Source organism: Solea senegalensis, linkage group LG20, assembly GCF_019176455.1.
Source record: "Solea senegalensis isolate Sse05_10M linkage group LG20, IFAPA_SoseM_1, whole genome shotgun sequence".
Taxonomy (NCBI): Eukaryota; Metazoa; Chordata; class Actinopteri; order Pleuronectiformes; family Soleidae; genus Solea; species Solea senegalensis.
In genome coordinates, this window is record NC_058039.1 from 9,270,515 (window position 1) to 9,284,205 (window position 13,691).

Sequence of the window (13,691 nt, forward strand, 5' to 3'; positions counted from 1 at the left end):
CACTGTATTGATATGGACATGGTTCTGTGTTGTATTTAAACCTCCCTGCGGCCATGTGACTCTCTCCCCCTCCTTCCATTTCTCTCACCCGAGAGAAAACTATATATTGATTATGCATATCTCGCATATCAATACACTAAATAACGCAAATCTTGTTTTCATTTCGTTCATTTGGAGGCAATTTTCTGACTTCAGAGCTGACAGTGTTGAATTTTCCTGAGCAACATTAAAGCAAATGAAAGCCTTGTTTTTGCAGATTTTTTCCACTTTCTTCCTCTCCACTGGAACAATGCTGCACACTCAGTGACACCACGAGCTTAAACTGTCTCCGGCTCCCTCCTATATCACTTTTTCTGCTGTACGCCTGTTGAAAGTGTGTGCCAGTTTGCTAAAAGTTCACGACCTCCACGCTCGGCTGTTCACAGCAAACAGAGCAGATAAAAAGAAGACACAACATGCAAATTCAGAACCCGTCCACCCCTCAAATAGTCACATTACATTTGACATAATTATAGGCCGCTTCCTTCTTGTCAGAAACCTCGCCTTTGAGTTTTACTCACAGCACACACCCACCCCGGAGTCTTTGTGTGGCCCTCTGAGCTGGATTCAACCAGCCACAGTGACTCAATACTCCTCAAAGAAAGGCTGATTCACACACATGTGACATGAAAATGTGCTTGTAGGTCACGTAGTGAAGGCGTTGTACAGTGATGCAAATGTCTGTTTTTGTTGAGAGGGAAGTATTGACACTGGATGTCTCTGATTACCTCTGTGTTAAATCTTTACAAACAGTTGAAAAGTGACTCATTATGTCCAGATAAATCATTACATTTAATCTGTGGCCTAATTCAGTTTCTTGTTAGCGAGAAGGAACATTAAAACTCTAGAATAGAATTATTTTCTTTGTGAGAGAAGACTGGGTTTCTATCATGTTTTATGAGTAAAAGGTCTGAAAGCAGCATCATAATGATTTTAAGCTTATTTATTATTATTATTATTATTTAACTTCCAATCAAACTCAAAAGAATCACTATATCCCAAAATGTCAAGCAAAGAAACGTTTTCAAATATGCATGGTACATATGTCTGTGGTTCCCATCATTGATATCAGCATTAGAGTCGAGTTATAGCAAGAGTAGGTTTTTTTTTATGAATTTTATGAATGTCAGACTTTTTATAGCTATATATAAATCAACCCTGTGGCTGAAAATGAAGTTGTAAAGTGGCGATACTCTGATGTGAACCCACTGCCTTTTAATACTGATTATCTCAATAAGGCGCAGTCACTACAATGATAAGACTCTCTTGATGTCGATAAGGTGGTTACAGAGGCTGGGTAAATGTTACCGATGCACAACAGTCCTCATTAAACAGTAAAAATCCTAATTACATTGATTATTTGTTCTATGAGGACAAAGGTCAAACTAACAGGACAAGTACAAAATGGGAACACAGCACCTGACGTGCTCACACTGTCGACTGAATCCTAAAGTATAGTGAACACTTACACTTTTGAATGTTGTTATTTATGAGCCCCGTTGTTTGCTTTGAGGAGTCACATAAACAATAACGGCCTCAGACGCGCTGACAGTCAGCTGACGCGAGACAAGCAAGACTGTGTAATTTGTGAAGATTGTATCTTTTAAAGGTACAAACAATGGTCTCCTTATTCAGGCAAAGGCACAAGATCAGCAACAAACATAAGTCCCCATATGTGCATTCACACTGTCACACTCGAACAAAGTGTTGTTCAATGTACAATGCATTCAAGTGACAATTGGACACACATAGTTCCTCCAGTTTAAAATTCAACCTCTTCTTAAAAAAAGTGGAACTAACCACCAATTTAGGAGTAAAGAACATGTGTCTCTGTGTCACGTTAAAAAAAAACCCCAACATGAGGTAAACAAACAGTGGGTGAACTTGACCTCATCTGATTTTCTGAAAGCCACAGTCACCATTCATTGAGTGCCTAATATCTTAATCCCCAGATACACTTTACATGCAGTGGCACAGTTGGAACTGATGACACAGCAGAGCAGAGCTGAGGTACAGTAGAACCTCTGTGCCCTTTCACCCTGTGGCATGTGGGTGAAACGCTGATGTCCAGCGTGAGGTTTTGGGATGGAAAATGGCCGGAAAACCTTTTTATCCCTGCATTTAGGCGTAACAGGAGCGGCACATTCCAGCAGCAGCAGCGGGTCGGCCTCTACAGATGAAGTTGGAACGGGTATCAAAGTGGAAACTGCACCTAACTCCTGCTCCTGTTTTGATTCCTGAGGAAAATACATGAGGTCAGGATGACAGGAATGTTAGCTGCTGGTGGCTGATACTGTCGATTCAAACTTTACTACGAGTATGTGCTCTCAAAAGAGAGGTCATTCATCCCACACCCTGACTCCTTTTTTATTATAAATCTTATTGGGATTATTGGAGACTAGTGGTGAAATTAAAATACCAAACACAGGCGTAAACTAGAGGAAGAAAGAGATGGCAAACCTCCACCAAGGTCAATCTATTTCCCACAGTGTCAGAACACTCCCCTATCAAGCAAGGTTAGCAAGTGTTTTTTTAAGAAAATGCTGAATCTGCAGCCGTGTCTGGATCACCATTCAAATCTGACAATTTCCTCTTACACACAGAGAAATTTCCATAATCTATTACATAATCTCAATGCAAATTCCAAAGTTTGGAATTGAATATTTGTAATTTTCTGATTTAAAATGTACGTAAGTTTTAGAAGTAAAAGTATTTAAAAAGTGAGGAGTAAGGATTAAACCAAGGTAGCTCAGTCCTACTGGACGGTTATGGGTTCAATTCCGGGCTCTGCTTTATATGTGTCCTTGAGCAAGACACCTAACCGTGTGTGAAGCAGTATGAAAGATGTGTGAATGGGTGAATGGCAAAACTGTAGTGTAAAGCAGCTCATCAAGACTAGAAAAGCTCTACAGACATAACCATCTCTTCTTCGTCTGATTTTATTTGGTAGTAACGAGTAACAAAGATAGTTCGAGGAAATGTAGTGGAGTAAACGTTGCTAGAAATATAAACAACAATGTAAAGTACAGATGCAACAAAGTAGCATTTGTACTTTGTTGTATTACAACACTGAACACAATTAGCAAAAACCTGCAGGAACAGCACAGTTTTAAATGACTCCAGAGTTGATGCCCGGTGAACAGAAATGTACTCTAACATACTTTGGTATAAACCTCACAGTAAAGGTTTGACATGGCACAATTGGCCCTGTTAATATTTGCGTAGCAGGAAAAGCATCACAGGTGCTGCTGATCGCATCAGCGATGGCTCTGCACCGTGAAACTAAGGGAAATGGAACTCAGCCATCACTCATTTGACAATTCACATCTGTGATTCTCTCTGCCGTGACCTGTCAAAATGGCAGCTGTGCGAACTGAAATACAGTGACCTTTCAGGTTGTGCTGACAAAACTATACTCCATTTGATGCACGTTTATGGATTCAAGTGTGTTGTGCAGGCAAGTGGAAAAGGCGATCACTGAAAGTGAACACGTACCAGACCCAGACATTCTGTGTCATGAGGTTTAATCTTCCACAATGTAGAATAATGAGCAGAGGAATGATCCTTCAAATAAAGAAGGTCAAACAGACATAAGTCCTTAAGAGTTACATATTAATTCATGACAATGAGAAATTTACTCTGAACACTGTGCAATGTTGCTATGGACCAATATTTTCAGATCAATCATTGACAGTTTGTCACACACAACAACAAAAAATCAACACAACATTGTGGTGTCTGTTGTGTTGGTTGTCCAGATAACTAAGCTGTTAATGATTTTTTATTAACCTTGAAGGAATCAAAACCAGACACTCTGATCCAACTATGTCTCAGTCATAAATCAAAGGTCATTCCTACTCTGCAAAACTTTTGTCCTGGTACTTAAAGTTATACAAACACGTACTTTTTAAAAATGATTTATTCACTTCCACTTTTTAACCCTAAACACACCTAGACACATGTTTGTGTTTTTGGCTTTTATTTTCCAAAATAGTTTATCCTTTTTCCATGCATATTGTTAAAAATGTATAACCAGGTTATGCATTTTTCTAAATTTTTCTCATGTTTATCTATTGTAAACAAAAAACTAAAACACTCTCACTAACACACAAAAATTTCCTCATTGAAACCCATTCAAATCACTATTTTTGATGCATCATGAATAAACTTAAAAAAAATCAATAATATTTCACATGTATGGAAAGGACTGCTGTTCAAAAAAGTAAATAAAATGTATATAATTTTTATAGCTTCATTTTTTATGAACACATGTTGGTGCTCTGAGGGTTAAACCACATTTAAAACTAAAACTTCAACATTGTGTGTAAGGCTGTTTTCATCAGTTGTTGTAATTTTTCCATATAGACAAAAAATTTTGACGTAAAAAGGCTGTGATGAAGGAATCTGAAGCAACTGAAGCAAAAAAGCATTTATATCATCACTAAAGTAATATAGTGCATACTTGTCACTCGATATATGTAAAGTGTTGTAAAGGGAATTAATGCAGATAAGGCCCATAGCAGTGTGTTTGTCATAAATGACTCGATAATAATTATACTTTTATTTTATTGATGCATTTCTTAATTAAAACTTTTTTAATTTATAACAACGCATCATATTTGTTGTCAAAAATGACACAAAAGGGTTAGGGTTATTTAAACAAGCAATTGAATACAAAACATAATTTATATCCACTGACTGAATATCTGTTAAAGTGCTGCATCATCATGTGTTCTGATGTTTTTTCTGTGTTTTCAAAAAAAGGTTTGGGCACACGTTTCTGACTTTTCTTTTCATGCTTTGTTGTTGTTTTTCATATACTGTAAATTCTAATCTAAACAAAATCCATTGCCAAAACACTGCTAGTGTTTACCCCACTGCAGAGCCTGCAAAGGTTTTCCAAAACCCATATTCCAACTGTTTCAACATTTGTTTTTTGATTTTTTTCTCAACATCACTCATTTTTCACAGAATTGTGCCAACCGTACCGAACCAAAAGTACCACCTGAGATAATATTGAGCTCACAAAGTAACACCATTATCTTCAATGTTAAAATACAGTGGTGTAAATAGGTCGAGCAAAGTCAGCCATAGACTTTTCACAGGAGGCAGATTTAGTCATAATAGGATAATTTGCTCTCTCACCATCCTCCTCTTTCTCACATATACTACAGCTACAGACACTGGTATCGTGAAATTAAATTAAGATGGAGCGAGAGATAAAGTGACTCTAATTAGTATTACTTGTATAGTACTTGTAATTTGTTATTTGTTTAATTTTCTACGCACTTAATCGTGTCTATTTCTGATTTTCCTCCAAGTACCACCAGAGGAAGCTTGCGTATACCATACCACAGTTTGAGAACCACGGCCTTAAGCTTTAAACTTGTTTAATAAATACATTATATTATCATCAATATTATTATCAACAGTATTATTGCTGCTGTTTGTTCGTGTGACTCCACTTTGTTAAGTGTTAGATCATTTTTTACTTTATTTTTCTGTCACCACGCGGATTTCAAAATAATAAATTCGGTCACACAGAGAGAAAGTGCGGATCATATGACGTGTCGTTTCATACGTGTGGCCCCTGAAGGCAGCACAGGCTGTAATCATGACACCAGATGATAGAGGTTTCGGATGACGTCAGCCACCGTAGGGGCGGGGAAACGGGCGGGGCCAGGACGTGGAAGACGAGCGCGACGTGACTGACTGTCCGTCCTGTTGTGGTAAGTTGTGAACGGAGGTAAAGCTGGTGCGTGTTTATACTCTCACGTCCCCGGTGCCACACCTTTAAGACATATCCGCTGCTTACTCAGGAATCCTGGGCACGAGTTCAAGACGAGACGAGTATATTTATAAAGCTGCGTCCGGACACACTGCACTTACAGAAGCACTGCAGCACATTTACACAGCAGACACTGCATTTAAAATAATACATTCGAAAACCAGTCTTGTGTAAAGTAGCTCAAATGGATACTTTCTTACCAGAAACTGACTTTGGTAGAATCTTTTATAAAGTATATGACATTTACTGCACTTTTTTGGCAAAAACTAGCTTAAAGCTCTAGAAATACTCTATATAAACACAGGCTATGCCCAACTCTCCTTCTTCTGATTTTATGTATAAATAAAAGTAATGTAGAGATACATGAATTTTGAACTTAAGTACAGTAAACAAGTATTTGTACTTTGTTACATTACAACATTGTATAAGACAAGGCGATTAAAGTAAAACATTAAAAGTTCATTTAACTTATAACACTGAAAGGGGGTGTTATGCTGCATCATGAGCACATTTAAATAAATGTTTATTGATAAAACTTTACATTCAAATAAAATTATAATATTATATTATACTCTTATAGTATAATATAAGATCTCACTGTCAAATGAGAGGAAATGAGAGGCAAAATTCAGGTTTTTGTCCTCATTGCAACAGGCCCCCCATGGTGTCTCCAAGTCTACTTGTAAACAAGCTGCAGAACAACTGTCTAGAGATTAGCCTGAAAAACACACACACACGCACGCACACACAAGTGTGGTCATGCTGAGAAGCTAAAAGCAATCAGACACATTCTGTTCCACTCTTTTGACTGTAACATATCACCAAAAGGACAGAATCAGAGCATTTTAACTGTGACTTGTGTTACTGAGTGCTGATTGGTTCATTCTTATTTGAATGGTATGAATAGTTATTCAGTGGCAAATACACAACACGGGCAGAAGCCATGTGATATAGACTGACATATACTGTAGTGAGCCAAATGCTGCTTAGATTGGCTCCATACCAACACAAGGACACAGGTCAGGAAATCTGGGACATCCATAGAAATGAGCTTCATCTGTGCATTCAAGCATTATCTTATAAATGTGATAGGAGTTTCGTCTGTGTTCCCAGGTAAAGCCTCACTCCTATTTCTGCCTATAGAGAGTATCGTAGAGACAGTATCCAGTTCTGGGGGAGTAAAGGCAGTCTATTCATGACACGATGAGGAACAAATTAGAGAAAAAAACAGGCAGTGGGGGGAAAGAAAAACAGGCAGTGGGGGGAAAGAAAGAAAGAAAGTTCCTTATTGTCTCACATCCCCAAATGTGTCATTCCTTCAGTCACATGCTTGGCTCTTTTGTCTGACTGCCAGACTGAGTATAATCAGCAGAGGGAGGGAGGGAGGAAACAACAAAAAATATAGAAGACAGGAGGAGGTTCTGCTGTAATCTAGATCGTTCACCAGTAATCCCACAGAAAGTGGAAGTGTGTCGTGTGCATAAGTGCTGAGCTCACTATCTCCCCTTCCTTCCCTCTGTCCCGCCAAGTTATTGTCTCACAGATGTCCCCTCAGTGTGTATTTGACGACAAGGCTCACATTCTCTGATGTTATCAGAGAGAAACCCCTGACCTTGATAATGTGTGGTTGATTAAAAGTAGAGTTGCAGTTATTTGCTGTCCTATAATCAGAAATAAAATCAAGCCTCATCTACAAAATTGCACATTTCTCAGAAAATACACGTTGAACACACAGAACAGTGTAGCCTTTAAAGCATATTTACCACTGATTGTACCACAGTTACAGAGATTTGACGTGGTGGAGGGTTTTCAGTCCATGCACAATGACACTGTTATCTCCAAACTGTGTTTTATGTGACTGTGAAAATATGTGAATTCTTTAGTCAGGGTGGATAATAAGAGGTCTGTGGTGCGTTCTTGGCGCTAAACATCGCAGTCGATCTCTGCTGCTTCATGTTTGAGGTTCACGTGTCTTTGACTTGTTGACAAAGACGGACATAAATTGCTGCATGTTCCATCCTTTATTCATGCAGCAGGCAGTGATGTGGTCATCGTTAATCTGTAAACATTCTGTGTTTATACAAGTTAAATGTATGTTTTCCCCCCTGACTCTTGGCTTTTGTATTGTCTCTAAATCCTGTATCTCCACCTTGTTATAGTCCACATGCAGAGTTTGAAACAGTATAACTCATTATTTCTTTGTAATATCCATGAACTTTTTGCCCGACCTCCCAAAATTTCCAGACAATTTTCCATCACTACTAAACTTTTGCTATGCAGACATTCTTCAACAAAGGATCAAATCACTAGCAGAGGAATTTCAAATAAACGTAATGGGGTTACAGGTCAGACAAGACTATTACTGTGTGCATCTGATGTCCTAGAAATAGAAATGCAAACAGATTTTTATCTGCCATGTATTTGCTCAGCTCAACCTTGCCACCATGACCATTCAATCCAGTGTTGTGTCATGTGAAGTGAACAAAACCTTTAAATACTACAAATGATTTAGAGTATTTCCCCAAGAACCAAATAGATCTGGCCATGATCAACAAAATATCAGCGTGACAAAGTAAAATGATGTAGAAAAAAACTCCACTTTTAATCCATTTTTCTTCTTTAGAATACGGACAAGAATTATGCCGAGTGATCGGTCATAGTTTGCCGACCCCTAACAAATGAAACAATAAAAAAAAAGAAACAAACATATATAAAAATGTCTATAAAGTCATGTCTTTTCACCGATCATACTGCATGTATAAATTGAGGCAATGTCAGCATCTCTTAATCATGATAATAATGCCCGAAACTAATCAGATACTTATGGCACAGTGAGACCATTCAAGGGCATTGGAAGAGGGAAACATCTCACTAAACAAAGTGTACATTATATACAAAAACATTGAACCATACAAAAGTGCAATTTTGACAAAGGAAAAACTTTGTCACAATCGAAAACAGAGAGGATCATGGGAATAAGTGATGTAACCGCTGTGTGGGCTGCTGTAATAAGGAGCAGCTCTTGTGTAGATGGGGAACGAGAGTTCTGCACACATCTGCACTCTCTTGATGGCCTTAGCTGCGCCATTAGGAGTGTATGTGCTGCCACCTGTTGAGCAGATGGGAGAACTTCCAGCTTCCTCTTTGTCCCAGCTTTGTCCCAGCTGAGGCCTCTTTGTTCCGACCTGTCCGTGTGTGAGCCGAGGCTGCTGCTCCACTCTGACCTGCACACTGGAGAGCGGAGAAGGTCTGGAGGGCCGATCACAGGGACTGTCTCTCTTCAGGAGGGATTCGATGGAGAAAGGACTGCTGAACTTGGCCTCACATCTGATCTGAACGGCTTTGCAGGCCGCAGGTTCAGGAGAGCGGGGAGCTGAGCCGGCCTCTGAAGATCCATTCCTTTCTTCTGTTTCCACTTTGGAGGCCAACTCAGGAAAGAGCTGCAGGATTCCTTTGAAGTGACGACGCACCATCTTTGTTGTGATCTGACTGGAGTCCAGTTTCCAGTAGTTTCTCTTACTGGGCAATGCTTTTGTGTTGACTGGAATCTGAAAAACACAACACAACTGAGTTAGGGAGATTTTACAGATGGGAGTAATTAGCTCCTTCTATATCATTGAACTGCTTGAAGCACTCTTACCTTGACAAAACATGAGTGAGTCGATAAACAGACTCTGATGTTGTTCCCAAGTAATTTTTTGTCTTCACTCATGACAGGTGTTATTCTGTCCATCAACTAGAAAACACCAGAGTAAAGGTTTAAGAGAGAATCCTTGAACACAGTCACTGAACGCAGCTCAATTAGACAATTTCTTACCTGAGTAAAGGTGAGCATCTTGTCTGGAGCAGCTTGGAGGACAAAGGCAATCTTGGCCAAATAGGTTACGTTCCTGTTCCTGAGCCAAGCATCCTGAGCTCCAAACTTCTTGGTTCTGTTCAGCATGTTGTTGGTTGGAGAGTAGTGTCTCTCTCACACACACAGTAGTGCTGCTACCTACAGGGTGACTGAGTGACTGTAGATGTGGACCTGAAGCGGTCTGTCCTGAATTTAAGTCCTGTTTGGACAATAGGACATTAGTGGGTGTGCACTGCGGGTTAATGAGGGGCTTTTCATGAGCAGATAGAGCTGGAGGCAGAGCCAACGATCAGAGAAACAATCCATTTCTAACACTTCATCAGCATATGTGATGGAATGAGCTGGAGTCTTATCTGCCTGTGTGACCTGTACTCCCCACCTTTGACTGTCACTTTAAAATAAAGCAATTTGATCTTGACATGCACGTAAAGATCACAGTGAGTGACGTAAAGTAAATTTGCTAAATCAGACAGGTGATAAATATATTTAAGGCTGTTCCATCGGGTTGGGTTTTAAGGCCTCACAAACACAAACAGGGAAGACACGAGATTCTGAGAACATAATTCATTTCAAACTTCTTCAATCAGATGCATGTTGCTTCTCCTTCGGTGTGAGACCAAGTCCTACTTCTTAATTTGAGAGATAAATGTGTTTTTACTCCTCACACGTCGACATTCCAGTGAGCAATCTAATCACATTCCAACCGTTTGCGCATTGCTCATCACCGCTTTCAATTTGAACCTATTGTCTATTGACCCACATAATGATGGGCGCTAATTTGCATCAGTGATCTCCATTCAGATGCATTAACACATTACCTGTGCTGGATGCTTTGGACAACTTCAGATTATTGCATCAGATCAGATGAGTGACTGTGTGACTCTGCAGGGAATCCATTTTGAGCAAACAAGACAGCAGCTGTCTTCACTTGTTCTTGATTGACTGTCAGCAGTTCAGCTGATCTAGGGTCTGTTCAGTTTGCATCGCCTGCAGAATATTCCAGAAACGGTCAAACAAGATTTAGGAGGTCCCTGGTGTTTTGAACTTTTTAGATTAGATAGATACTTTATTCATCTCACAGAGAAATTCACAAATACACTTGTGAATACACTCCACAGTGAATACAACAACCAAACCTTTAGGAGTGATTTGAAAAAGAGGTTATGAAGCCATGTTAACGCCACTCTACCCAAATAATCTGGAGCAGCACATTTTTTTTGTTGAACTGTTTATTCGTTGTTTAAAGGGGCTACAAATAGTTACAATCTTATTTGATAAGTTCCAATCTGTTCAAAACCTAATTATTATGATTAATTCACTCTTAGAACTTAATGTACAACATCTTTGAAAGTCAGTTAAAGGCACATTATTATACTTATCAAAGGTTTTATCTCTCTAGGTCTTAAAAGAAGCTTTTAAAAACATAGTTTTTCATTTCTGAGTTAAAAAAAATACATATTAAGTAGTTGTACAATACAGTAAAGCAGCAAACTAAAACTAATAATATAATGCTGATGCAGCTTTATTGGTCAAGTATGAGTGCACATTCAAGGAATTTCACTCTCTTTTCCATTTCTCAGTGTACTTTCACGTTAAAAACCCATTCAGTTAAACACTGTACAGAAATATGAAATTAGAATAGTACAGTGTATTAATAATTGTATGAGGCAGGGAAACAAGACAAAAAACATTCTTGACCTAGTTTGTCCTTATCTGTCTACCTATTAAAATATTCATTTTCATACCTGCCCAGCTATAATATCATCAAAACAGTTTACTCTGACCACTGGCTTTGATTTCAGCTGAGAGAATTCTCCTTCGATCAGGCTTCAGCTGGAAGTTCTTCCATTTGCTCACCAGGTGGCAGCATACACCACAGCTGCAAAGACCATCATGCAGATGCACATGTGCACAGAGCCTTCAGAGCCCACTTAACACCACTAACCAGCATTCGCCCTCCTTTTCTGGCTGTAATGAGTTAAAGACCTGATGTAGTAGCTATGTGAAGCACTGTAGCACATATTAGCATTGTAAAGACACCAAGGCCATTGTGATGTTCATGCAAACACTTTAAATTGTCCTGATACAGCATCACACTATCACGTTCAACAGTTGTTACAACAGAGTATTTTCTCTACTTTCAGGTCTGTACAAATATGCCCGTGCTCAACCATAATACTCTGACCTTAAAGTTACATTACATTACATTACATTACATTACATTACATGTCATTTAGCAGACGATTTTATCCAAAGCGACTTACAAAAGTGCATTTAAACATTTAGGTACAAATAAGAGCTTCAAGCAGATCAAACTATGAAGTGCTAGTCATAAGTGCGATGTACAAGTTTATTTATTTATTTTTTGTCGTCTTAGTTGTCATACACTAACTTTATTACACCTCAGTTCATTCGCAATTTTGTATTCCCTGAGGAACTTCTATTATCTTCAAGTTTATGAGTTGAGCTGCTGAAATTGCAATATAAACTAGATATGGGAGTGATCTGAAAGTTAATTGAGTTATTATATACAAAGTAATCAACAAAGGGCTGTACAGTAGCTGCATCTGGCAGATAACGATTGTGGTCATCAAGTAAAATATTTCCTTCTTTCAAATAAAGCTTTAGATACTGTATAAAAACATAAGAAGAATACAAATATGGAGTCGGACTAGATACATTCCAACTTCTTTCCAATACAATTATTACAATTACATGTTTTTTTCTGTTTGTTTTATCACTCCCGTACGCTTTTGTAAGTCGCTTTGGATAAAAGCGTCTGCTAAATGACATGTAATGTAATGTACGCTTTGTGTTCGCTTTCGATAGAACTTTGTTTTGAAAACCGGACATGGGGCGTCTGAGTAGAATTGGCGTAAAGGAGGACGTAAACATCGTCGCACTTCACGTTTAGGCGCGGCTGATTTGATCGAATTGGTTTCTCTCACCGTCCAAAACCATGCAGATTTTGGAATCATGTAAAGTGGACCCTTGGCCGTGGGTGTGAATGGTTGTTTGTCTCCAAGTGTCCCTGTAATGGACCGGGAGATGTCCAGGGTGTGACCCCGCCCATCGCACTATGTCAGCTGAGACTGGCACAGCGAGACCCTCTCGCGTGGACATTACACAATTCCGTGTTCTTTTTCTCCATGTCTGGGTCTCCGTGATAATCGTATGCTAACCCGTATGCTTGTAAAACGTTGTCAGTGTGTCAGTTAATCCTGTAGATAACGTCAAACTAAACAAAGACAGATTACCGTTACAAAGCTTTTCAACAGCCAGATGAGCCACTTAATTGGATCTGTTATCCTGTAAACAGTCATTCTCAAATGAAAACCTCTGCAAAGCCTAAAATCCTCTCATAGGGGTTTACAATAAAATATCACTTTTTTAAGAAAATGACACAAATAAAGCAATTCAATTTTTTATGAATAGTTTCATATAGTACCTATATATAGGAGTAATCATGGGGTCATAGTTCACTTTTTGTAACACAAACAAGGTTAATCATCAATTTCTGAAGAGATATAAAGTACACAATTTGTATTAGTGGTTTATGATTTCACATTCATTGGACTCAGTACCTTTTGTACTTCATACACAAGATCTATGAAGTACTTTTACTGTAAACTTTTGTATAGTAATCTAGGGTCAAAGTTCACTTTTTGCTATATATATATGTATACATAGTCGGATTAAATGTGACACTTTTTTTTTTAATTTATTAGATTTTTTTCAGATCATTTACACAAAACTTGACCGAAACACAGTAAGTAGGTGCAGGGCTTTTATTCTCTTTGAAGGAAGTGACTTTGACATCGACTTTTTGTGAATTTTATGAACATTTTTCATACAAACATCCTCTGTTGTTGTGGGAATGAGACATGTATCTCACTCCCACTGTCTGATGATTGGATAATAACACATTTATCTCTGGAAATGAGTAACAAACTGTATATTTTTGGGCTGAAGTTTAAGTTGATATTTGTTTTGTTGGGGAAATAAAAC

The 13,691-nt window shown here is 38.5% G+C and overlaps 1 protein-coding gene across 1 annotated transcript; it reads right to left on the reverse strand.

The window, feature by feature from the left end:
* Nucleotides 1-8,405: 8,405 nt before the first annotated feature.
* LOC122786354 (forkhead box protein H1-like) lies at nucleotides 8,406-10,637 on the reverse strand. Its single transcript, XM_044052605.1, has 4 exons — nucleotides 10,502-10,637; nucleotides 9,645-9,882; nucleotides 9,468-9,563; nucleotides 8,406-9,375 (listed from the first exon to the last, which is right to left on the reverse strand). Exons 2-4 carry the CDS (start codon nucleotides 9,768-9,770, stop codon nucleotides 8,773-8,775), a joined length of 825 nt encoding a protein of 274 aa, XP_043908540.1. The 5' UTR covers nucleotides 9,771-9,882; nucleotides 10,502-10,637; the 3' UTR covers nucleotides 8,406-8,772.
* Between the last annotated feature and the right edge of the window lie 3,054 nt (nucleotides 10,638-13,691).

Coding starts and splice junctions, on each gene's coding strand:
- LOC122786354 (XM_044052605.1), bottom strand. CDS start 9,770: ATGCTGAACAGAACCAAGAAGTTTGGAGCTCAGGATGCTTGGCTCAGG. Junction 9,564..9,644: donor AGATGCTCACCTTTACTCAG/GTAAGAAATTGT, acceptor GGTGTTTTCTAG/TTGATGGACAGAATAACACC. Junction 9,376..9,467: donor CTCACTCATGTTTTGTCAAG/GTAAGAGTGCTT, acceptor TGTGTTTTTCAG/ATTCCAGTCAACACAAAAGC.